The 27027-nt window shown below is 39.8% G+C and overlaps 1 protein-coding gene across 5 annotated transcripts; it reads left to right on the top strand.

Moving 5' to 3' along the window:
* Positions 1-58: 58 nt before the first annotated feature.
* Positions 59-27027, top strand: ZBED4 (zinc finger BED-type containing 4). Of its 5 annotated transcripts, XM_052789957.1 has the most exons (4): positions 59-244; positions 1255-1399; positions 7021-7098; positions 21739-27027. In XM_052789957.1, exon 4 carries the CDS (start codon positions 22147-22149, stop codon positions 25663-25665), a length of 3519 nt encoding a protein of 1172 aa, XP_052645917.1. In that variant the 5' UTR covers positions 59-244; positions 1255-1399; positions 7021-7098; positions 21739-22146; the 3' UTR covers positions 25666-27027. The 5 variants fall into 5 exon arrangements, with proteins under 5 accessions (XP_052645917.1, XP_052645918.1, XP_052645921.1 ...); XM_052789958.1 differs by lacking the exon at positions 1255-1399; XM_052789961.1 differs by lacking the exon at positions 7021-7098.

The following is a 27027-nucleotide window of genomic DNA, read 5'->3' as shown; positions in this document are numbered from 1 at the left end:
CGCGTCGTGCGTGCCGCCGCTCGGAACGGCACCGCCCCCCGCGCCCGGCGCCTGCGCACCGCGCCCCGTGGCGGCCGAGCCGGGGCAGCCTGCTCAGCGCCGCGGCGGCGGCAGCGGCCGGAGACAAAGCGCCCGGCTAATGAATGGGACGGTCCCGCCCGGCCCTTCCTTTTAACTCTTTCGGGCCCGGCCGGGCGGTGGCGGCGGCGACCTCCGGCTTCCCCTGCGGCGGCCGCCCGGAGAGGTGAGTGGCACCGTTCCGGCACCGGGAGGGGGCCGGGCAGGGCGGTCCGGCTCGCCCTCCCCCGGCCCCCGCCGCCGCCGCCACCCCCCCCGCCCCCGCCGCCGGGTTTTGCCTCAGCGGCGCCGGTGCCTGCGCGGCCGGGGCCCCGCGCCCCGGGCCCGGCGGCGCCCCGTCCCGCCTGGGAGCGCCCGCAGGACAGCGCCGCCAGGCCGGGGAGGGGGCGTGCGGCGGCGGGGCGGCGCAGGAAGCCGGGGACTAGGCCCGCGGTGCTGGCTCCATTGTCTGCGAGGCCCCGAGAGGGGGCCCGGCCGGCCCGGCGGGCGGGGGTCGCCGGTCCCCGGGGGGCTCGGCGCTGGCCCGGATCGCCCGGCAGGCTCCGTCCTCGCCCCGACCGGGGAGGGGTGCCCGCCGCTGGCCGCGCCCCGAGCCCTCCCGGCATTGTGCGCGGCGCGGGCCGGGCCGGCGGGACCCGCCGGGGCTCCGCGCCCGCTCCCACCTGGCGGGGCCGCGGCGCCGGGAGGCCGCGGGAGCCGGGCCCGCGGAGGGAGCGGTGGCCATGTGGCCGCTGCCATCCCGAGCTAAGATGGCCCGGGCAGCCCCGGGGGCGGAGAGCCCGCCGCCCCCTCCGCGGGCGGCCGCCGCTCGGCGCAGGGCGCGCGGCGCGGGCCGGGGCTGCGCGGGGACCGGGGGGCGGGCGGGCGGGCTCCGCCGGTACTGGCTCGCTAGCCGGGCGCCGGCGCCGAAAAGCCCAGGAGATCATGGGAAGCGTTCCCCCTCCGAGAACGCGGGACACGAGGGGGGCAGGCGCCTGCCAGCGGCTTCGGCCGCGGCGTAAACACTGCATCTCTTCCTGTGTGGGGCGAAGTTCCCAGCCCCGTCCCTCTTGGGCAGAGTCGCTCAAGTGGGCTGCGTGTGGAGAAAGGGCAGAATTGAACTTTCACGTACTGCTGCTCTCGTCTTCTACTTGGGACGCGGTAATTTTGCTTAAACGTCTCTTCTGTAACTTCTAGATCTACACCGAGACAGCTGCTGGGGGTAGAGACTGGCTGCGTTACAATGCTTACTGGATTTCAGAGGGTGACTGATACGCTTGAAGTTGCCTGCTGCACATGCAGTCTACTAATAGTGTAAAAACATTTAGTAATGCAATGAAAGGTAAAAGGCCTCTTTTGCATTAACGGGGATTCTAATTGTCGTTGCTAAGTTTAGTAGCGTTTGGCTTTGCAGTGTAGAAAAAAGTCCTTTTTTCCCTAATCCTTTCGCCCTGGTGCTTATGTGTTAGAAGCAGTTGTGTCTTGTTTCTGGGGGGTATCTTCGAGAGATTTCAATAATTCAGCGTGAGCTGTCGTGCTGTGCCTATAATGCCAAGCAGAGAAAGTCTTTCAAGCCACCATAACATAAACACACTTCTCGGGCTTTCCTTATGTGTTGTCTGTATGGCCCGCTCTGTATGTGCGTGTGTTTTGCTTTTCAAGAGAGTGAGCGCAGTTCTTCTAAAGGTTATCTTCAGTAATGGAACGTTTCACTTAAAGCGCGGATGTGCACCCTCGGGAGGATGTTCACAGAGTACATCCTGGGGGTAATGAAGTCTGGAAGACTTTATCAACTATCCCTGAGATACCATGCTGCTACTGGAAAGCTTATATTTGTACAAATACTGGGCAGGGGCATTCTAGTTATTATTTACTATGGAGACTGGTTTTGTGGAGAAAAAAAATCTCACATCTCTTCACTGTACATTAAAAGCAGCAGAAATTCTTTTGTGGAGTCTTAGAAATTTGAATGCTGGTATAAGACCAACGGGCAAGGTGCTGGAAGTTTTTATACGGTTGGGTGTTTATCTTTTGATACTCACAGCGTTGCTAGTATCTTCCAACTTTAACAGATGTTGAGGAATTTATTCCATAGAAGTTCTCCAGAGCAGACAAATGTAAGAATTGATTGAGAATAAGTAAAATGAAAGTAAAATGAAATATCTAAATTCAGCATCTCAGAGAAAAGTTTTCTAAACATTTGTACTGTAGAATAACTGTAACTCTTTTACTGTTACTCTGTATAAAGCAAAATTGGGACAGGTACAGCATCCTCAATGATAATGTGAAAGGCAAAGTATATAATAGCGGAAGGCTAGACAGGTGATGAGCTTAGAGTAATGCTTACTGCCTTTCTGTTACCTTGTCTGCTACAGCCTCTCTCTCTCTGTTTGGTGTTTCCACCTATTCTGGCTCTTTTTAAACCTAGACTGCAAACGTTCTGAGCAAGAATTGTGTTTACAGAACAGCTAGTGTCATGGGGTCACGGGTGGTTAGTGCGGAGGGGGTCTACTTCAGTACACATAATACATCACTAAGGCTTATAACAGGTCCTTTGGAAGTACAGGAGGGCAACTGAATTTCACACATTTAAAATTGTCTGTCCACGTAAATATCCTCCTATCAAAGACTCTTAAGAACTAGGTCTTACTGAAGGAAGTCCTGGCAAACTCTTAGGTCGTAGGGAATAGTTGCTGGTTTATGTGGCCTTTGAGCCTGTTGTATCTTTTCTTTTTTTTCCTCCCCTTTTTCTTGGAATTTGTTTTCTTCTAACTTTCCAGAACCCTGAATACGGTAACTTCTTAAGAGATTTTTTTTTGTGGCTCTGAGAAAGTTTGACTTAAGGAATGCAGATGTTTTGGGCCATATCTCCCAACACCTTGCTGCATTTTACCACCATTCACAGTGAGGACTCTGTGAGAGGATTTTGCAAATGCTGTCTTTTGAGGCTCACTTTTAATTTATAGGAGTTCTCATTTTCAAAATGAGCATATTGTACTATGGGGTTGCCACTGTAATGTACAATTTTTAAAAAATCTGCTTTATGCAAATAGGTGTGATTATACATGTATATTAGCTTAGGTTTAGCTATAAAAAAAGTATTATTGATAGTTTAGTTGGGGATTTTGCACAGTGTAGACCATAATGTTCAACTCATCATCATGACTGACTTTTTTTTTTTTTCCTTAAGTAGGGACAGTCTAAGTATTTTCCTAGTATTGACACGAATTAGTGTAATTTACATGTTATATGTTCTAATACACACTTTCAAAAAAGGCTTCACAAAAAGGTGTTCTCTTGCATGCGGCAAACGTGCATTGTTTTCTGTACAATTTTGGCTGTTTATTTTGCATTTGCTACTGGCATCATCAATATATGTCAATTCACAACTGTGGGATTGTTTAATTTCAACCAACTAGTGAAAAAATTGAGTAGTTTCTGTGGCCTAAAGATAACTTTCAAGTGAAATCTAGAGTTTAAAGTGCACACAACAAGAACAACAACTAAAGCTTTTATTCTTTTTTTTCCCCAAAGTAGAGGAACTTCTATCCTAAATTATGTAGTGTGATACATAGTTTAGCCATGGTAGTATTGTTTTGGTTTTTGATTTTTTTTCTTTTTTTTTTTTTGTGATGAGACAGAGCATACTATGATGGTCTGTTAAAGCAACAACAGGGAAATAGCTTGATTTTTAAGGTCCTTACTTTCATTCAAGTGTCACAATTCAGAACAAATTGTGACTTTTTGATATTGAACAACATACTGGAAAGTGAAGTATCAGTCTTTCCTATAACCAGTATAAGACTGGTTTTCAGTGGATGTTGACATACGAAATATTACGGTATTACCATAATCTTTATTTAAGCTTGCAGCCTGTGTGCTGTGTTTAGCTATTACTGCACGCTTGCCTCCCTTCCAACTCTCAACTCTTTCCCTTCTCCCTTTGCTTTGTAGTGACATGTTGGGTTGGACGGTCCCTCTTTGAAGGTGTAGAGGGTTACTAGTTCACTGTTATAGCTGTCTGAAAGCTTGTTGGATTTTTCTTTTTGAATCATGTCTGCTAGTTTACATTCTATAGTGTCATACAGATATATTTTTCCCTTGCTGTGGTAGAGTAATTTTTGCACCAAGTGCTCAGATTTTCAGTACCTTTAACACAAAAGCCAGTTCTGGATTTCAGTAGTGAATAGCTTGAAAATTATGGCTGAAAATAGGCTTGGTTTAACAGCTGCGATGTATTTTAGCAATACTCTTTTGCAATTCTTCACAAAATGTATGGAAAAAGGTATTTAAAATTAATAATGTATTTGTCTCATGACAATGATTAACAAATTCGTACCAGTTTTGCCCCAAATAGGTTCATTTAATTAGCATTTCAATAACTACGCTGCTTACCTGTTGCTGTAATTCTGTATGCTACTTTCTGAATCAGTGTTTGCCTCTAAAGAAAATAAGCTCAGATCCAGCTAAAATGACTTTTTCTTTGTTATTCTTCTCACTAAAATAAACAATCAAGAAAACCCAAACATTAATTTGAATTGAATGAAATGTTTGGCCCGGCTTGAGACTCTTTTATAGTCATCTTTAACAAATAAAAGAATGGGAAAATGGGAATGAAAGGGTTGTGAGGTTTTGGTATTGTTTTTTAAAGACATCGGGGAGGATAAAGATGCATTATTTGTACTCTATCTTGCCTGTAGTCTGGCTCTGGCACTTGCAAGGAATGTGGGAGAGCCAGGTTCGCTTCCCTGCTTTGCCTGAGGAGCTGAATCCACATCTCGGCAGAGTTCCCCAACTGCTTCTGCTGAGCACCCTGCGTTGGGTGGGTCTGTGTCTCCTTGGCTGACACCTTCCTCTTTGTATACATTATTTAAATGTTCACTGTAGTAGGGACAGCTGAAGTTTCTCATTTTAACAGTCAAATTAGCCAGCCGCACAGCTCTGGAGATGTTTTCACTTGCTTAAGAGGGAGTAGGGAAGTATTTTTAAGTGAAAATGTCAGTAAAAGAAGTAATATAATTCATTCCATAACACACAGTAAGCCAGCAATTGGGACTTTCCACCCTCTGAGAGGTGTTCTCCATCTCAAGAGAAAAAAAAAAGTGTGTGTGTATATATATATGTATGTGTATATATCAATCACCGTCTTACGATCTGAATAAGAGCAGTAAGCCCTGACTGGTGGGGAGAATGCTTTGCTGATTTAACCCGTTGATGCTTAATCCATATGAAGCTCAGAAAAGAGGACAGAGCACCATCCTGGCCACTAAGCACTGCAGAGTCCAGTGTTTTCTGCATTCAGATTTGGAGTCAGTTTACTTTCTGGATTTTCTAAGATGGCAGAAAGATTTCTTGGTTGGTTGTTTTGGTTTTTTTTTTTTTAGTGTACTGGGGCAGTGAAACAGCTCGGGCCTCTGCATAATGACACTCATGTCTGTGTAATGGTCAGTGGGACTGAAGTTGCAAAACTCCAAAAATGTGTCCTGTGATAGACCGTTTTGGTCTGTTTTGTTGCTGAGTCAAAATATCTGACTTAATATGCTCCACTTGCAATCATTCCTTTCTCATACGTGGGGGATGATAATCTTGTGTTGATCCTGTCCTATTGCATGTTGATTAATACACGTGCTAGGTGCAGTGTGTAAACAGCGTGTTTAGCTCCTGAAGAGAAGGTGTAACAAGCCGCCAGATGAATCCTGTAGTGCATTGAAAGGTGTCGGCAAGCTCCTTTGAAATCTTGCATGTGGTATAGACTTGGTTTCATTCATCATGAGATGTAGTCATCCCTAAGCATAAAAAAAATGGAGCAGCGCCAAGACAAGTACAAAAATTTGACTTTTAAATCATTTTAGTACTCATTTGGGGGGGGTGGGGGGGGCATTGTCACATCCCAGGATGACTCAGGTTCACCAATTCCCAGGTCAGGATTCAGGTGAAACGACACCAGGGATCCTTAAACTCAACTTTTATTCGCTCACCACAAGAATTGGCGTGAAACTACGTCAGTGAATACGTGTATAACACGTGCTAACCATGCGTCACCAAACCTATAGCACAGGCCTCGCTTCTTTGGGGATCGGTTCAGGGAAGACCATAAGGAGATCCCTCCCGTTGGGTCAGGAGGTTCAGAGCAGACCCTCTTGCTTGCTAGACCCCTTCTCAGAGAGGAGCCTGGGGGCGGCTGGATCTGCTCCTCGTCCCAGACTTGGTCAAGGGTTTATGTCGAAAGGGATGAGGTGTAGGGATTACAGGAAGAAAAACAAACAAAAATAACCCCCAAAACCCCCCAAAAAAACCAAGAGAGAGAGAGGAGAGACAGATGTCGCCGCTCCCGGGTCCAGCGTTGGTCCGGTTCCGGCGGGCTTGCGTGCGTGCAGGGCTTCAGTTGGTGCCCTTTTATCACCTCCTGGCCCCGCCTTGGGGGGGCACTCGAACTCATTAGGCTAATCAGGTGTCGCGCGGGGTTTGTGCTTCCAGAACCTTCAGGAAAGGGGTGGGCGGGCCTGGGGAGCGACTTCTCCCTCCCTGGCGGCGTGAGGGTGCTTTGACCTTTGGCCATATACGGTGAGCTGCCCCGCTCGGCCTATCGGAGCAGGGAGCTGCGCCCCCTCCGGCCCGCCCTCTGCCCCCTGTAGCCAACCGGCTCCTCACCTGCAGTGGGCGGGCCCGTTGTCGGGCAGAGCGCGCCCCGCCGCCACGTTGGAGGCCTTAGCTCTTCCAGCCCCTCACAGGCATATTTTGATTTTTCTGCTTTGGAGCGCTAGAGTTGAAAATGTCTAATTTTTCTTGGGGATTATGAGGGAGGGCTAGGGATTTTGAAAAAAAGCGAGAGCTAGTCATGTAAGTGCAACTCCTGGAGATGTCACCTAAAGAGAAACTTGAAACATCCCATGACTTGCCACTCTGGCAGTTAACATGATTAAAAAAATTTATTAAAAGGAATTACTTTCTTCTTTTTCTTAGATACAATCATCATCATTAAGTTTGAGTAGCAAGTTTTTAACCTCAAATGAAGCCACCTGCGTGCAGTGGAACAGATGTGTAAGTGTGTGTGTTTGTTTTTCTTGTTTTTCTCAATAAACTAGTGGGCAGCTTGTTTGTTTTGGGTCTTGTATCGTTGCTGTTGTTATTAATTTAGAGTAAGCCAATGGATAAAGGTAATGAATAATTCTGTGCTTGTGCATTGACTTGTATGGAGCTTAGTAATTTAGCAGGAGGTTTGTGTGAGTGCCTGAGACTTGAAAATTAAGTTTGGAAGCCTGGATATCTTTACAGTGTTAGACTACTAGTAACTAGTTTATGATTTGTGGGGCACCTCTTACTCTGTGGTAACAGCTGGCATATATACATCCTTACCCTGCAGTCTGCCTCTTAAAAAGGGGGAAGTAACTTACCTGCTACATTCATCCTATCCTCAAATTACACGCATCTTAATTCAGATTTTGATGTCCTCACTGATAAAGTAAATTTTAATATTTTCTTCTAGGGTTTTTGTCTGAAACTTTTTTTTCTTTATATATTCAGTTGGGCTGTTGACTACAGATTTTTTGGAAGCCTGAGATTCCTGACTAAGATGCAATAGAAAAAAATTGTTCGTATGCAGATCAGCATTTATATGTAAATTAACAATAAATGTTATTCTTGTATAGTGTTCAGAGCTTTCTGTTTATTTTTTTTTCTTACCCCCTTGCCCCAAATAAAATAGCTCAACTTTTAAGCTGCCTGTATTATTGGTTAACACACATCTTAGCAACAGATGGACAAAATGGTTAAGATAGGTAAAATGCTGAGCTAGGAAGTCTTGGCAGGGTCATAGAATCGTAGTATAGTTTGGGTTGAAAGGGACCTTTAAAGGTCATCTAGTCCAACTCCCCTGCGATGGGGGACATCTTCAACTAGATCAGGTTGCTCAGAGCCCCGTCCAGCCTGATCTTGAATGTTTCCAGGGATGGGGCATCTACCACCTCTCTGGCCAACCTGTTCCAGTGTTTCACCACCCTCGTTGTAAAAAATCGCTTCCTTATATCTAGTCTGAATCTACCCTCTTTTAGTTTAAAACCATTACCTCTTGTCCTATCGCAAGAGGCCCTGCTAAAAAGCCTGTCCCCATTTTTCTTATAAGCCCCCTTTCTTACAAGTACTGAAAGGCTGCTATAAGGTCTCCCTGGAGCCTTCTCTTCTCCAGGCTGAACAACCCCAACTCTCTCAGCCTTTACTCATAAGACTCTGGCCTCTGGAGGAAAAGAAAAATAAAAACATGATTCAGTTTCATTTATTGAAGGAAAGTTTTCCTAGGTGACACATAAAAAAGGTATGGGGGATTTTGTTACATACTAAATCTGCTTGTGGATCATTCCTCATCAGTGTCTAAGCAAAAATGGAACTGCTAGTGATTTCCAAGTCCGTAGTGTAGCCAAAGAGCAGGTAAGAGTAGTCGTTGCTTGCAGCAGCCTTTTGAGTCAGTTGTAGACCACTCTGAAGAAATCTGATAAAAGGGACAATGTTGCTTTTGCCAGAATATCTGGAAATTCACTTTCATGTATTTAATGCTGAATTCTTATATTTCAGGATCACTGTATGCTTTGCACCGTTTCATTACATGATGTCAAGCATTGTAGCATTTTATAGTTCTACCTAAAGTGCCTTTCTAATGTGGCTCTCAAGGCTAAAAGCCTTCAATGAAAATACCCACTTTAGTACTACCTGTCTACTGAAAATGAGTGTCTAGTCTTAGTATCTTAAAGAACTATTGTGTGAATTATAATCCCAGATGAAATAACTGTTGACTGCAAGTTTAGTTGTTCTGATAGATAATAAAATCTGTAAGTAGTTAGTCTTAAAGACATTAAATGCCAATACAAGCTCCAACAGGAAAGCGTATACATTTTATCACCTGTTTTTTCTCATATTCATGTGCTTCATTGAAATTCAAGTTGTAAACACTCTGGAATAGAGCTTAGATAATTTTGGTCACCCTAAAAAAATGCATTTATAGAACATATTTTGAGTTCCTTGCAACAACTTTCTTTAACTATTTTGTTAAGGTTTTATAGAACGCAGTAATTTTTACATGTTTATTTTGGGAAATACGAAATGTGAGGTATATCTTTTAAGTGATCTCGTACTACTTCCTGCTGGGGTTCTTTTCCTTCATGGCATGGTAGTTGAAGACTGACTTTGTTTTTCCTCTGTGTTTCAGCATATCAATATGCAACATGTGATGTATTCACCAGTACAGATTGCACCATGCAGTGTATTATGAACAAGTTACTGCATATTAGCTCCTGGAGTTGAGTAGTGCGGCCCAGAGAGCTAGCATTTTGCAAATGTGCCTTCTGTCTATGATGCTTTCTTCATTTGTGATTAAGAAGGCACTCTTTTGGTAGAATGGGTACTTACATAGAGCTGGAGTCTCCTGAGAACAAAGATGGGAATATTCTGCTGTCCAGATGTTGTCTTGTCTTAAAATTTTGAATTTTGGTAGATCAGAAATGTTATAGGTATACACCCTTTAGTATCCACTGTAAGAATTGAAGACTTCCAGTGCATATGCTATGCAGCAGCTTTTATGTGCAGTTTAGATCGTTGAAGAAAATAGCTCCTGATTAAAGGGATCTAGTAGTGTCAGATATGCCATGAGGAGGTGGGAGAGGAAAGAGCAGTGTGGAAACTGCTGCTGCCTGTTTATAACTCCTACCCAACTACTGGCTCCCAACTCTTGAGAGTTTTTCTTATTTAAGATTCGGGACCACAGATCCTTGCTAAAATGCGGCATTGATAACGGCAATCATGTAATATTTTCTATTTTTACTCTGTGGTTCCCCTTCTTTCTTCTGCATTAAAGGTGGGAACATGATATGCTAATAACTGTGGGAGCATATCTACAGACGGGAAAAAAACAACAAAAAGACAACAGGGTAGTACTTCTTACATGAGAGGTTTTCACTCGTTGCGACTTGCTTTAGTAGCCACTGAAATAGGAAGAGTGGGTCAGCTTTCAGGGAACTAAATGGTGTGCAGACCATGCTGTTGGCAGCATCTTTGCTTTTGACAGTGGGAAACAGGAGGAATTGAGGTTCCGTTCTTCTTTTCCTTTCCTACTGATTTTGTCTTCTGTGTCTTACTGTGCTGTGGGGAGACCGCAATCCGTTTATGACAGGAAATACAATATTGCTCATGAAGAACAGGGAGATTCCTGATCCTTCTCCTTTCTCTAAATGTTTTCATTTATTTCCCTTTTCTATACCTCACAAAATATTAGGTTTATTAAAATAATTATTATGTCTTCTGTGTAATAATAGAAATCAAGCAAATGGGAACAGCAAGGGCTATCCTTTACCTGCTCTGGTACTGAAATTGTTCTGCAATTGGATCCTGCTCTGAATAAAACACCTGTGTAACTTTCTTCTGTAAAACTTATTTAAATTACAGGTTGCATTACATGAATTAAAGCTCATGAACTGCACTGGTTAGAATAAGTACTACAAAAAGTTTTATTCTTAATTAAAATTCTTGTTGTATTTTTTGTTAACTCCTCCAGCAAAACCTTATTTGCTCAAATTAAAATTGTGTCTATGGCAGTAGGATGGTTGTCCTATAAACCATTTCTTTTGGGAGAAGAATACTGAGCTATTTGTTTGCCAGGGACAGGAGTGTCTCTTTGGATTTCCTGCTAATGCTCGATGTGGTGCTAGTGGAAACAACGTCGGCTTTCCTGGCTTGGTTGTCAGTGTCAGCTGGGTCTTTGCTGCAAATTCTCACCTTGCCTTGAAGAAGGCAAAGAGAATATGTCCATAAAAGAGGTTAAGAGGGAAAAGACCCCTTGTCAGGGAGGCTAGGGACAGGCTGGTTGACAAGTGAATAGGGAGATCTGTAAGCCCATTTCTTTCTCCCTCTCCCCCATTTTATGAATAGGAATGTTTGTTTTGAGAGGGACAGAATTGAGGTCATTGTAAACTGGGATGTCAGGTAAAAAATGTCATATGCTACTGATGAACGTACAGTTTACTTAGAAAATACCGAATGACAAAAAATACTTGAAAGGGGCATAAGAAGTTCACTGTTATCATGGACATGATTGATTATGCCTGCATGTGATAAGGAAGCTTGGCTTTAAAGTTACCTGGTTGTTTTTGTAGCAGTTCTTGTGCTTGTTGGCAAGATGAAACTGAGTATTTCTGAACTCTATAAAAATTATCTTGGATGGTATTGTGAATATTAATTTTCTGTTATATTTAGTATATTTAATAGAGAGATGGTCTTTTCCTTGCCTCAAGTAAAATCTAGCTGGATTTCCTCATATTATTGCATGAGGAAGAAAAAAAGATACCTGGTACAGAGAAGAAACAGATTTCTTTGGAGAATCATTTGCAATTGAGTGTATTTTCTGACTTGAAATAAAGTTTTGTGACAAAAGAATGATTAACCTTAGCTGTAAAAAATCCCTACGAAGTATTCAAACTACTGTTTATCCTTTTGAAAATATTTTTTGTCTTTTCAGGGACTACGAACTGCATTTTCTTTCTAACCTGCCTTTGTGTGTACAAGCATTCCAGGATACAAATGTATAATACAAGCATAGTGCTCTGTCATATTACACATACATGAATACGATACGTGTAAATAATGGAAAACCTCTCCATAGCACAAGCGAAACTATCTGAGGACATGTAACTAACTGGCATCAATATGAACACAGAATTGGATTAATGGGTAGCTATGAAGGGTTTTTAAAACAGACCTCTTCAGACTTATCTGGTTAGTGTCAGAATAGACACTAACATATGATAGTCTTAGCAGTTCAACAGATATTGTTCAATTTTTTAATTTTAGAAAAATTATAGTTCAAACAGTTCAATATAACATTACATTCTGTAAAGGACCCTGCTAACATTTTGTGAGGTTTTTCTTCACTTTATACTTACATGTATGTTTTCAGCAAGAGTTCCAAGAAGACTTACTGTACACTCTTAACCACTTTTTCATTCATCATCCTGCCTATTTAGCTTTGTAACACTCAGCTTTCTCCTTTACAGGTGTCTCATTTTTAACTGTTTGAAATTATCCTTAAATTGCTTAAAGTTTCACTCTTACTGAGTTTAAAGATAGACATCTTAAAAAAGAAAAAAAAAAAAGTGTGTTTTCTACTATATTGCAAGATAGGAAGGTGGACTAGTCAGGAGAAGAATCTCCTGTCCTAATCTTTTTGCATTTATTTTGTCACCTGTGGACTGCACAGCCCATTACACTCTTCTCTTCCTCCTCTAAGCAGAGGAATTGATCTCTTGGGGAAAAGTATCAGAGGAGCCTTGCTTTGAATTTTCTGATGCTTTTCTGAAAGCAGGATGCTGTTCTCTAGCAACGTGGAGTAAATGCTTCGTCTTTTGTCTTTCATTCTTTTGGAACTTAGCAGTTGGTACTGTGTCTTTGGTTGTGTGTTGTTTCCCGTTCCATGATAATACTGATGCATCTTCCCTGCTCTGTTCTTATTTTTATCATCTTCTCCATTTTACCCTCGTGTTGTGTTACTGTAACCTTCATTAATCTCCCCTCCTCCCAGCCCCAAATTGTACCACATGAGATACTAAAAGCAGTTTTGTCCTGCACTAAAAATGCTCTAAGTTGAACAATACATGCTTCAGCTGTTTAAAAAAAAATCTAAATATTTTTCTTAAGAAAACCACCTTATCTCTTGTAACATTAAGAATTGCCCCATTTTATTAGCGTATGTTTGTCAAAATTTGCAAGTGATAAAAATATCAAAATAAGAGTATAATCTGTAGCTTTCACTTGGAGGAACATTGAACTGATGCGTAAGATTTAGGAAAATCCTGCTTAAAGTTTTAATGAAATTATTGCTTAAAACACCAGCATTTTAACAAATGACAGGCAGATCTGACATTTGGTAGGTATGAACAATAGCAGAGAAACATATCTTGCAAGTATTGCTTCAGTAGTATCATACCAGATAATGAGAAAGAACACTTCAACACTTAAGAGACAGTTGGGATCCTAGACAAATGTTGACATAATTTGCTTACTGTGACAGATGCGCTTTTTATAAGCTATCTCTTGGTAAAAGCTGGGACAGAAATGATTAGCATGTGTACAGCCTGCTTTTTTTTCCTCCTTTCTTATAGTGTGCTGCTATGGGAAGTTAGCGAAGGACGTGTGAAGGAAGATCGCCCCATTTGAGATCTGATGGTATTTTTAGTGCACTAAGAAAAAAAAAATAGCAACTATTAAAGGCTTATCAGGTGGTTGTAGGTTTGAGTAGTGTTACTATTTGTGGTGATACATAGTATTATGTATGGTGGTACATACAACACTGATACTAATTTTTTTATGTAAAACTTGGGAGTGACATTGTTTTGGCTGAAGTGATTTTTTTTTATTGTTTTAGCTTTGCATTTTTATTTTAACATGAATGCTGTTTGAAATCATATGGAATGGAGATTTCTGTGCTATGGGCTTTATAGTGTTTAACAGTACTGCTTAAACCTAGGTGGTGGAGGATGATGCTTCAAATATATATATGCTTAATAAATTGTCAAATAAATGATGAAGACTGATTTCTCCAGAAATAAGCTTGAGTTTTGACTCTCTACCCTATATCAGACGCTTGCTTTATTCTTAAACATGCTGAGCACTCAGCCTGTATCATTGAGGTCTGATGAAACATTTGGGTACTGAGCATGTTTAGCAAATCCAGTTGGGCGCTAAACAGGGATGCCAGAACTAAATGTCAGCCAGATGTGAATAATAAGCATGCTAACACAAACATCCTTATTTATATCAGACTTCAAAAATAATGAATATGAAATGTATAATATTTAAAAAACATTATCTCAATCTTTTTAAGAAGTTTTATGGTTGAGGATATACTGGTGTAAGAACTGAATTAAGAACCAGATCCTGTTTTTTAAAAAAGATTAATTTTTAAAAAGAAATCATACTTCATTTCTGCTTTGTGTATATTTCTAAGTGCCTTTTTTTTTTTTTTTTTAAATTATGCTAATCTGGAAATCGTACCGTTTCTCTTCAGTTTTGCCATTGTCATGAATTATTTTCACTCCTTTTATACATCAGTGGAAGAGGCAGTGTAGTTTTGTGCAGGGGGAGCTGGTGTGCTCACTTTCTTCCATGCACCATGATGCAGATGATTTAAGATTTGAGATGGAGATATTTGTACAAAGCTGGGGCTTTTAGTGCTTGAACCTTTCCTGAGGTTTCAGGGAATATCTGAAAATGATCAGTAAGCAGAGTCCCATAGAGATTTTGATGTTTACAGCAGCAAGAGGAGAAAACAGATGTACAAAATAAACCAGCTTTTAAAAGAGTAAGAGACTAAGTTTGAGGAGTTGGTGTTTGTGCAATGTTAGGTGTTTTCTGCGTGCTGGTTAGATTTTAACTCGACACTGTCCCTTTAGCAATAGTCTAAGACTAAAGCTGTTGCTTCTGAGTTGTGCTGTTGATTGTTATCTTCTTGCATTACGGTTAATTTAGTGGTGGTGGTGAAAATAGAAGACAGAGAGAAGAGTCCAGAGACCGCTAAACCAAAGAAATATTAACTTGGCACTAGCAGGTCTATTTTACTGCTTAATATAAAATAGTCCATGTGCACAGTAAAACTATTTGATGTTTCTGGAGATGGGAGGCAAGAAAGGGGGGGATATTTACATTTAGCTGGTAGTGTTTTTGACTTTTCAGTCTCTACTTTAGCTAAATTCCTGCATATTTAATTAGGTTTGAGTATCCAGTGTCTAATGATGATAGTTATGGCTACTACACTCAGCTCTCCACACCTTGGTTTTTCTCTGTCTGGAATGACTGATTTAGGCCCCAGCTTGCACTAAGCACTGAGTTTTTCAGCAACGTGAAGAGGCATGAATGATCTTTATACTTGGATAAATCGGAGGTCTCTGTGTCATGTCCTGACAAGTAGCATGAGCGCACTGGGGAGTTCACATACCTTTCTTGGAGGGCTCTCATTCTACCTGCGTTGTCTCCCAAGCCTCTGAGCATGTACCTTTGTCCCATTGCTTTCCAAAGCATGTTTTCGTTTCCTTCCTTATGCGTTACTCTGGACATGTTATTTTCTCTTTGTAATTTTTCCCAGCTTCTCTTCAGGGATGAGGGAGTTGAGGGCATCAGCTGCCCTGGCAGGATGCTGCCCTGTTTCTTCCAGCAGCTGAAGCCCAGCAGTCGCAGTATCCTCGGGAGCTGCCTGGTTCCTGCCTCCCAGCCTGTTACAGCTCCTGCCCGTGGTGTCCTGCTTGGCTGGCCACACATCCGTGAAATGCTCCACCCTTAGAGGGAATAATCCCCCTCCCTTTTTTTTTTTTTTTTTTCCTTCCCATCACCAGCCCTAGTCTGAGAGCTGAATCAGTCTTTTCTTGTTTACACAAACATATAAAACTGTACATGAATGTTCCCTATGTGTAAACCAGGATTTTTCTAAATGTTTGTCTCACTCCAAAATGGAACTTTAAAAATAATTATAAAACCTTTTTTTCATTCTGCAAGTTTTTCAGGAGTACTTGGGGAGCCTTCATGAGAGTGAGACCTTGATGGATAAGCCACGTAGTAAGATGACCCTGTAAAACTCATGGCAGAATAGATGGAATAAAAACAAAAGATGAAAGATAAAATATTACAGCCCTCCTAATTGGGAGGGAGTCACGGAGGGAGAAGTTCAGACTTCTGCAAGACCAGTAGCTTGTGACAGAACAAGAGCTAAACCTAGATATTATTTCTCAGCCAATGTTCAAAAATGTTGTATTTTTGTTACTTCCATATATCACTTTTTTTAAGATATAAGTAGGAAAAAAAGCATAGTAAATAGTTGAAATTTTAAATAAAAATACTTCCAGTTTCTAACACCAGGGGTTTTCTATCTAGTAAAAGAGAGCACTTATACAAGTAATAGTTTCTATCTTTTTTTTTTCTTTCCTTTTTCTGTATATGCCCTTTTGTTTTTTTTTTTTTATTGACTTAGATATGATTTTGGTTATGATGTTTCCCCTTCCATTAACAAAGGCTTCTCAGATTTTTTTTTTGTTACATATTTTGTTAAGTATACAGATTCCTATAAACTTCAGCTTTTTCATATAAGATTAATAAAAATGTTTAATGTTACTTGTCCTGACTGTTATATTCTGTTCCAGTATTCAGATAGGGTGAAGACTATTCCTGTCCACAAGGAGCAATGTACAGTATTGGTGGTGCTGTTTCCACACTTTACTCTTTCGTGTCCAGATGGAGCATTTGGGGTTGTGGACATGAGAGGTTATTTTGCAAGTTGGAGGGAATACCTTTGTAAAACCACAACAGTTATCATTTAATGTAAGATCTGCCTTTTGGGTGACTGGAGAAGTAATGGAATAGTAAAGGTGGCTTTACCTTCCTTTTTTCTTCTCTCCCAACAGTCCTCTGCAAATCATACCTCCCATGAGGTCTAAACCAGCTTGTTTCTTTTATTAAGCCTAACTTTCTGTACTTTGATGCCAATTACACTGTTGCATCCACTAGTACATGCTTGTACTTCTGTGTGGATCCCTGTGAGCTTCAGTGAGACTTGAGCGTAGGACCCACCTTGCTTCAGAGTGTGACTAACATGCTAATTTTGCAGTCTCTTCTAATACCACATTTTAACTGCTCAGTGTCTTGCAAACTTCTGCAGCTCTTAATGGGTGAGCTATCACTGATATTTTGTCATAGGAAATTCCTGTAGAGAAAATGTTACTGTTCAAAGCAGTAAGGTTCATCTGGCCTATAAATTTATAAAAATGTTCTGCTTATGTGTTACAAGTTTTTGGATGTGTTTTGTTTTCAGGTTTTTTGGAGGTGTGGGGTTTTGTGGGTTTTTTTGTTTGTTTGTTTGTTTGGGTTTTTTTAGCAAATATTCCTTAATTAGCGTAGTATCTGCCATTGAAGTAGAAGCTAATAATAATTTCTTAAAATGTCTCCTCCTTATTGCTTGTATTCTTGCTTTTAGGGATTTTTTTTTTTTTACTTGATGTTCTTAATGATGCCTGTACATTTCCAAAAATAAACAAGATTAGCACTATTTATTCCAAAACTGACATTTGTTTGTGCAAATTGTTATTTAATGTGCTTTTATGTACCTTCTATGCTCAAAATCTCACTGCTTTTGATTTTTTTTTCAAACTAGTACAATAGTTTTGCTTTCACTTTGTCTCCACATTTTGCATGTTTCTTGAAACAACTCCTCTTGCATTTTGCATGCATGTGTGTTTGTCTGTATTTACACTATATGTACTTGTATAATAATAATTTGAAGTTTTTGTTTTAAATTACTTTCTCTAGACCATTATTTGCGCTAGGATTCTGCAACATAATCAAGTCCATGATTACTGTCTGACTACTCAATATAAAATTGTTTAAAGCTTGCAGGCCACTATCTGCCTTACAAACAAATAATCTGCTCATGGTTCAGTGTTCTTGCATACTTTTCATACTTCTGTGTCTGTTAATCCCAAGACACCAGTGTTTCTTTTTTTTTTTACCCTCTTCCTTCAGCAGTGATTTCTTCTGGCCATGGCAGTCTGCTGTGGCACTCTTTGGATCAGTGACATTCTCCTGACATTTCTTGTCAACCACCATACGCTTTCAGTAATCCCATTTTGAATGGAAAATCCTATAAAATGTTTGTGCAGGCTTCTTGCCACAGCAAACCACTGACTGTCTACAGCTGCTCAGGAGCTAACAGTCTAGAGTAGTACATTTGAGTAGATAATTGTTCTCTAGTTCCATTTACTTTCTTTGAAGATTTTTGTTGCAAGGTGTCTCTTAATTCTCTTTGTTTTGCTTCTTGTCTGTATCTAATTGAGGAGATTTCAAAGGCATAAATCATTTTAATTTTGAGCTGACTGCCTGTAGCCTTTTGTACCTTTAAAAACATTTTCCTTCTCCTTGAATAGCCTGTTTGTTTAGCAGTAGTCCTTAACTTAAAGTAGCTTGTGTCCAAGTGTAACTAAGCTATGTAAAGGTGGTCATAATGAAATTCATACTTCGTTCTAGGTTACTATAACATTTAAAAATAGGGTAGAGTGTTTTGTTTGTTTTTAAAACAGATTGACTCTTCCACAGAGCTGGTATGGTAGGGGGAGATGAAAAACATATCTACTTTTCTAACCCTGAGCATTTTGTGGACTGTATTCTAAAGAAAATTGTATTGGACCCTCCAGGGTGTTTGAAGGGAGGGAGCTTGACTTAATTTTACAGTATGATGTAGTAACACTCAAAGCAATAGAGATCTTCCTTAGATGTTTGAAAGAAAATGGAAAAAAAATACATGCAAAATCCTCTAAGGGGCATCCAACTTTGGGGATTTCCCGGGAAGTGATCAAGCAGCCCTGACGAGTCTCCCCTAAATCTCAGCTATTCTGCATTCCTAGAAGGCAGCAACAATGCCCAGAACAATATGTACTATGTAGCCAGAGACCTGTAACACCATAAAGTGGCCAAGATATAATTAATGTTTTCTTGTCTTAAACTCAGCCATAAGTACACTAATATAGTGTCGCTGGCCACAGTATATAAGTGCTTTGTAACACTGCTAATAGCATAACTCTCCTAACAGCGTGAAAGCATTTTATATCACAGCTAAGCATAAGTATAGAAATAATATGTAGCTGGAAAGGGAGACCTATGTTTAATTGCACAAACAGGGGACAGAAAAACGTGAATCAACAATTCAAGTAGTAAAATCTGCAAGCAAAAACAAAGGATACAGAATAAGCAAGAAAGACTTGCGGTGGAACAAGAACAGTTTGTGATCCTAAACAAAAGAAGGTAAATAATGTCAGGAGCAGATGAGATTGCTTCCCACACCCTTTTTTGGTGGAAGAGATTATAAGCATTAAAAACACCCATCAACAGCAAGGAGAAATAGGGAAGAAAGAAGTCTACCACTGCCGTTCCTGCTTCAGAGTCCAAACAGCACTCTCATCTTTTCACCTCAACTTCAGCAACTAAGACCATCAAGGACCATAGCCATCAGTATTTAACTACATGGCATCAGCTCAGTGGTATTGTGTACTCAAAACTAATTTAGGATAAGATGGTTAGGGCCTAACTGTTTGAATATGTGGTGATAATGGCTGATAATGATTAAGAATTTAACCATTGGTAATGTGTATTGTTAACGAATGTCAATCTAGTTAAGTTTGGTTATGAAGTTTGCAACTGGTCTCATTTATCAGGTTTCCAGATCTTCCCATCACAGCTACCTTATGCTTAGTTGTGTTAAGCAGTAACTGCTTATCAAGGCAGGGACAAGTGAAGCATCTCCATGGATTTTTCTGTTCAAAGCCTAGAATTGTTTTGGCGTAGTTAAGAAATTACAGGAATTGCAGGCTAGAGGTGTGCACACCTTCATCAGAACTTGATGCCAATGGATGCATGTGTGTATTTTGTGCGAATCTAGCTAGGAATCTGTAATGTGCTTACTGTAACTTGGCACTTGCATGCATAATTTAGGTTCTGTAAGCTCTGCATGGAGTCACTTGCTTGTGAGCCTTTCTATTGTGATCCTAAGTCACAACAGTTTATTATATATTCTTGCTTTTACTGTTTGAAGTACAGGCTTCAAATTCACAGATTAGATCAAAATAAAGATTAAAAAAATCCTCTTAGATTAATTGCTATTAAAAATTTTGACTGTCTTATGCTCTCTCTTGTCCCAGATGCACATGATTCTATGTCCTCAATACGTGTGTGATCACTGACTTGTGTTTCATTTAGTTTTATACTGAGTGATGTAAATTTAGTCTCTGCTGCCAGAGTTGTTCTTAGATGTGATTTCACAACCTGTGGAAAGTACTGTGTAATGTGTTAAATTTCTTCTAGAAATTTAAGGTTTTTCTTTTTCTTCAAGTCTCTCCCTTCATTAGAACTGACATTCTTCATGCTCAACCCTCATATCTTTTGGTGTCCAAAAACATTTTTTTTTTTCCCTGAGAAGGAGAGAGGAAGGCAGAGCACAAGTACTAAAACTTTCATAGAAAGAAAACCAGAGTTACTGCCTTCCTCTTCGCAAGTTCTGACTGCTCTATCTCCCTTTTCTTAAAATAGCTGCAATAAGCTGATTGCCCCTCCTTTTCCCTGCCCCTTCCCCTGCACTGGAAAAGAAAGTAAGTTTTCACCACGATAGGCTTTCCAGAAATCTGAAATCAACAGAAAATAATTGTTATTGATGTCTCTTGTAAACAGGCCTCAGAGAAATATTAATTAAAATAGGTTACAAACCTAATATGACATTGGTCTTTGTATGGGGGGGGCGGGGGGGAGGGATTGGCTGCGTGAGTACAACCTAGACTTTTTTTGTGTGTCTTGTAGCTATGGCTAATTTCACCTTTTGTCTGCTGAAATCCTTCTTGTGTTTGAGTAACACCTGAAAATTGTGTGAGAAGTTTCTAAAATAGCTGCTTCAAATTTGTGTTTTGTCTTCAGCTGGGGAGAAAGAGTCCCATAAAATCCTGTTTGCACAAATCAGAGTGCATAGCATAGCATCACCTGTGTGGTCAAAAAAATGTTTATCACCTTGAATGACAAGTACCAATAACTACAGTAATGACACAAGAGAATAAATGAGGAAGGGTTTGGCAAAATTTAGAATTCTGATAGAACTGTAGTAAAAAATAATTAAAAAAAAAAAAGTAGCTGACAAATGCAGACAGCTTTTTCAGGTTTGTGTGGGGCCAGTGGGGGGTTCTGGTTTTTGAGCCTGTTGTTGCCCAGTGATTTTTATGCAGCTATACATCAAAAACCTAGTCTTTGTACTGCAATTGTTGGTGGAGGAAATCTTTACCCATGAGAGAAATAAGCTATCTCGGTGTAAATGGGCTTTCTAGTATAACCCTCAGGTATGTGAGGAACTTGAGCTGGCAGTGCTGCAATAGGCAGCAGCATATGCAACCGTATGTATCTTTGCTTCTGAGTGATGTTATGCTTTTGGGTGATCTCAGTGTATATATGGCATTTGCATAGCTCATTTCAGTTTTTAATTGTGGAACTCTAAAAGTAGCTTGTTTCTATAGTATGGTGTTGTCTGGGAGTGTTAGGGCATGAGTATAACCATGTGAGACTATGGTCAGAGAAAGAGAGATTAGTATGACAACACTGGATACCCTTACAGAGGTTTCTTGTAAAATGTTGTATTTTTAAACACTGCTGTCAGTAATGAAGGGCTGTCAGTACTGAAGGGCTCACAGGTACAGGAGTGTAACTTAACATTTTTTTAAGTACATATTTCTGTGCTAACATGATTAAATGCTTGCTTGTCTTCTATATCTGTAGATACAGACACATACATAGTAATGTTTGTATATATATGTGTGTATGTATGATTATGTAGTGGTTGAATTAGGATGTAGGGTAAGGCATACGTATGTCCAAGCAAATACAAAAGTGATGCCTGGACACTAGATTTTGTTAGAGCTGAACCAGAGCTGCATGTATAGACATGTATTTGCCTACAATAAATGTATTGAGTAAATGTTGGGGTTTTTTCTTTTTTTAAGTAGTACACTGAATTCTTTTATCTCAAAGGAGAAAAAAAAAAATGACAGAACCTTTAGTGCGTGTTTTCAGTTCACCTTTACTGTAGTTATTTAAAGTGTGTTAGTCAACTTTGTCTTCTGTTTTTTTTATTTCTAGATGGTGCAAAAGAATCACAGTTGCCCAATCAAGATTAACAGAATGGCTTCCTTCAACAAGAAAATAGAACATTCATTTTTTAGAAATATGTCTACAACATGAAGCATTTAACAGTAGCTGTCTTTGAGAACGTTCATGTATGACCTGAAATGTCCTGATCCTGGGGAAAAAATGAGATTCCATTAATTAAGTCTATAATTTTTAAATGCATTTTTATGACTAATCATATTTGCTTAGTCACAACACAGATACAGAATTCATAAACCAGAGGTTATTTTAACACATACGCACATTTGTGTTTGTGCATTCAGTATACAAGATAAATCATTTTAATCAAATTTTAAATAATCTTTTAAATTATCTATATTTATTAATAAATGAAGACTTGGCAAGAAGAATTTGTCATCCATGGACAGGAGTAAAGCAGGTTACCCCAGAATGGATGGTAATTTTGTGTTGGGTAAAATCAATAACTTAAAAGTAGAGCAAGAGGAAGACAGCATTAACTGCACTCTAGAAAGAATGGATATAAAGACAGAACAAGATGATTTCAAACATGTGGACAGCAGTGATGAACAGGAAGACAAAGAAAAGAACTTCATTACCAATAACGCTGGCAAATATTTATCTACAGAAAATGAAGATGATTATGGATCTCTTTTTCCTCAGTATAGTAGTACGCTGTATGATGTAGCAATGGAAGCTGTGACGCAAAGCCTCCTTTCTAGCAGAAACATAAGCTCCAGAAAAAAGTCGCCTGCTTGGAACCATTTTTTTATATCTCCTAGAGATAGTACTAAAGCAATATGTATGTACTGTATGAAAGAATTTAGCAGGGGTAAAAATGAAAAGGACCTGAGTACAAGTTGTCTCATGAGACATGTGAGGAGAGCCCATCCCACTGTACTAATTCAAGAAAATGGAAGTATGCCAGGTATATCCTCCTTTTCTTCACCTACGTTGTTACTGCCACCTCAGTCTGCAGATGTTGGAGATCTGAGTTCTATGTTATCCCCCATAAAACTGGTCAAGAAAATGGCTTCGAAAATACCGTCTCCAGATCGGATAATTGAGGAATCTGTTTCTATTGTTTCTTCTGAAGAAATATCAGACCTCTCAGTTTCTGAAAAGTGCAGCAAAGAAGAAGTCATGGTTGGGTCATCTCCACAGCTACCCAACAACCAGTATGATGACACTGTAGAGAATGTAGCAGAAAAAAATGTTGTAATTCCAAAGAGCACATCAGGTTCCAGAAGGAGATCTGCTGTCTGGAAACACTTTTATTTGTCACCTCTAGATAATTCTAAAGCTGTTTGCATCCACTGCATGAATGAATTCAGTAGAGGAAAAAATGGGAAAGACCTGGGAACGAGTTGTTTAATAAGACACATGTGGAGAGCCCATCGATCCATTGTCCTGCAAGAGAATGGGGGTGGTACCAGCATACCACCTCTCTACACTGCACCTCCAACTCTGTTGCCTTCTTTACTACCCTCAGATAGCGATCTGAATTCTATGTCATCCTCTCCTGGAAAACTAATGAAAGAATCAACTTCTGTTTCTTCTTCTCCAGACAGAATCTCTGAGGACATCCATACTAATCTCTCTTCTGGAGATGCTCTAGTGGAAGACTCAATGCTGTCGTCTTCTGATGATATAGGCGAAGTCTCCTTTGTTTCATCTCCTGAGAAACAGTGTGAGGGATTAGGTCCACTAATATTTGAACCTGCTGCTGTATTTCAGCAAAATAAAAGAACTATGAAAAGGCTTAAATCAGAAGTTTGGCACCACTTTTCACTGTCACCTGCAGACAGTCTAAAAGCAGTATGTAGATACTGCAGTTGTATGATAAGTCGTGGTAAGAAAGGAGATGTGGGCACAAGCTGCTTGATGAGGCATCTATATAGGCGCCATCCTGACGTAATTGGAAACCAAAAGAGCTTTCTTGATGTGAGTTTGGCAAATTCTCCTTACGCCACTTTGGCTTCTGCAGAATGTTCATCCTCAAAGTTGACTGACTTGCCTACAATGGTTACACATGATAATCAAATTATATTTCCTGTTAATAGTAAGAAGACCTCAAAACTGTGGAATCACTTTTCAATTTGTTCTGCAGATTCAACAAAAGTAGTATGTATGCACTGTGGACGTACAATAAGTAGGGGGAAAAAGCCAACAAATCTAGGCACGAGTTGCCTTCTAAGACATTTGCAGCGTTTTCATAACAATGTGTTGAAAACTGATGTTTCAGAGACCGTATTACCCTCATCTACGGATAATCACATGCCACTGAGCACAGAATTACTAGGATCTTCAAATTTTGATGAAACCAATGACAAGTTTTGTGACTCTCACCCAGTTGCCAAAAAAATCACAAGTCTCGTAGCCGAAATGATTGCACTTGACCTTCAGCCATATTCTTTTGTAGACAACATTGGCTTTAACAGGCTGCTTGAATATTTGCAACCTCAGTATTCTTTACCTTCTCCATCTTACTTTTCTAGGACAGCAATTCCAGATATGTATGATAATGTAAAACAAATAATTATTTCACATCTTAAAGAGGCTGAAAGTGGAGTGATCCATTTTACGTCTGGAATATGGATGAGCAACCAAACACGAGAATATCTAACCCTGACAGCTCATTGGGTAACATTTGAGTCTTCATTTCGACCACAGTGTGAGGATTACCATTGTTCAGCACTATTAAATGTATCACAGATTGATTGCGACTACAATGGAATCAGTATTCAAAAGCAGTTAGAGTACTGGTGGGAAACATGGATTACTTCCATTGGCCTTCAGGTTGGGATTACTGTTACTGATAATCAGAGTATAGAGAAAACTTTAAATGAAGGTGATCATTCAAGTGTACAATGTTTTAGTCATACTGTTAATATCATTGTAAATGAGGCTATCAAAAGCCAGAGAATGGTTCAGAATTTGCTTAGTATTGCAAGAAAGATCTGTGAACGTGTCCATCGGTCAGCAAAAGCAAAAGAGAAGTTAGCTGAGTTGCAAAAAGAGTATGAGTTGCCTCAGCATCAGCTAATACAAGATGTTCCATCAAAGTGGAATACATCTTTTCATATGCTTGAACGTCTTATCGAACAGAAAAGAGCAATTGATGAAATGTCAATAGAGTGCAGCTTTCGGGAGCTAATAAGTTGTGATCAGTGGGAAGTCATGCAGTCGGTGTGTCATGCTCTCAAACCATTTGAAGCTGCGAGTAGGGAGATGAGTACACACATGTCTACTCTAAGCCAAGTGATTCCAATGATTCATATACTTAACAGGAAAATAGAAATGCTATTTGAGGAAACAATGGGCATAGATACTATGCTGAAATCTTTAAAAGAAGCTATGGTGAGTAGATTGTCCTCCACACTTCATGATCCAAGGTACATTTTTGCTACACTTCTGGATCCCCGGTATAAAACATCCTTATTTACAGAAGAGGAGGCTGAACAATATAAACAAGACTTAATCAGGGAGCTGGAAATAATGAGTTCTACCTCAGATGATGATAAACCTGTTTCCAATGGATGTGATATAGGTTCACCATCTACAAATTCATATGGGGAAGATAATCTTTGGTCACTCATGGGTGACATGAAGAAAACAAAAGATCTGAAAGAGAGAGCAAAGTTACCAGAGGAAATGGTGCTTTCTTACTTGGAGGAAGAAGTGCTTGAGCATAACTGTGATCCTCTCACTTACTGGAACTTTAAGAAGTCATCTTGGCCAGTACTGTCAAAGTTGGCTGTCAGGTTCTTGGGTTGCCCACCAAGCATTGTTCCTTCAGAGAGATTGTTCAATACATCCAATGAAAGCAACAACTTTAGTCAGTCAAGGTTAATGATTGAACACTTTGAAAAGCTTATCTTTTTGAAAGTGAATCTTCCTTTAATATACTTCCAGTATTGAAACTAATGAACAAACTGCTAGACTAAATCTATTGTTGCTCACTGGATAACTGTAACTTGGATTTTTAAATTGCTCCAATAGGGGCCATGTATGACATCTAATCAGTGACTATAATTCCAAATTTTAGTTTAATTTTTTTCAGCTTTCAATATGTCTACATGTGCCTTATTCATAGTACTTCAGGCCAGATACTGTATATATGTTTTTTAAAAGTTCACACTAGAGATAGCCTGTCTTGTCAAATTATACAAAATTATGTAGGTTTTAATCCATAATTGTAAATGAACTTTAAAAAAGCTCAGTCATTTGTTTTAATAGAATGGCAAAAAAAAAAAAAAGATGTAAACAGTTCTATTCTGTAGTTTTTTATTCAATTATTATGTAAAAACCATAAACCAGGTACTGTATTTTAGTTGAACATTGCTTTAATTGCAACAAAACAGCTTTTGTAGTTGTCAAAAGAAAGCTGTACATGAAAGATGGGGTTCAAGCCATCTTTTTATCATGTGGTGTTTTTAACTGCAAGCCCTAGAGTACGTAAAAGATTAGGAAGAGTTACTGAGGAAGATGTGTTTACAGGAGACTATTGACTTAGTATCTGAAAATAAACCTTAAATTTGAGATGATACAGAATGTCAGTTATACAGCAATTGGTAGTAAAACTTCCCATTCTGGGTTCTCCTGTTCAGGTTTTACATTTTAACTGAACTACAGAAATATTCTGGGTATTTATAAAAGCTCTTGGAAGTCTTATCAAAGTTTGTGAATTAATGCTTGTTATTTAATGCCGTGTACAAAAAAAGGCAAGAAACTTACCATGAAGACTCTAATGTCATTCTAAAGCTTTTTCTAATCTTTAGTGCATCGAAACTATAAGGTTCCCTATTGTAAAAATTGAGCCCTTACTCCTAAGGTAATTTCAGTTGTGTAGAACAGCCTGTCTTAAAGCTCCTAGTACAGAAATAACTGATCTTCTGATTTTCAGTAATAGCCTTACGGATATGGTGCACTGCTTAGAATTTTATGTAGTAGGGTTGATTCTTAACTGTTGGTGTCCATCAGGCAAATGGGATATAGAGCCCTGAAAACTTCAAATAAGATGGAAAAAAATAGCCAGCATTTTAATTTGAAAGGAATGTTCTCCATGGTTTAACTCTAGAAAGATTAATCTTCTCATTTCAGTTTTCCTTGAATACTTTTTGGGAAACAAGTCATCATTTGCCTATGACCTTTTAGAAAAGTTGTAGCTTTGTTAAAATACTGTACCTATGCCTAATCTAATTTTGCATTTACTATGTTTTAGTGTATTTATAAATGGTGAACTCAGTTTCTGAAATTAAACATTTTATTTGCAATTTTCTA

The sequence above is a fragment of the Harpia harpyja genome, chromosome 6 (genome assembly GCF_026419915.1).
Source record: "Harpia harpyja isolate bHarHar1 chromosome 6, bHarHar1 primary haplotype, whole genome shotgun sequence".
NCBI lineage: Eukaryota > Metazoa > Chordata > Aves > Accipitriformes > Accipitridae > Harpia > Harpia harpyja.
The sequence above is the reverse complement of the archived record's forward strand: the minus strand, read 5'-3'. Positions and strand labels throughout refer to the sequence as shown.

What these genes read in the sequence shown, in the direction of transcription:
- ZBED4 (XM_052789960.1), top strand. Translation starts at nt 22,147, where the DNA reads ATGGACAGGAGTAAAGCAGGTTACCCCAGAATGGATGGTAATTTTGTG.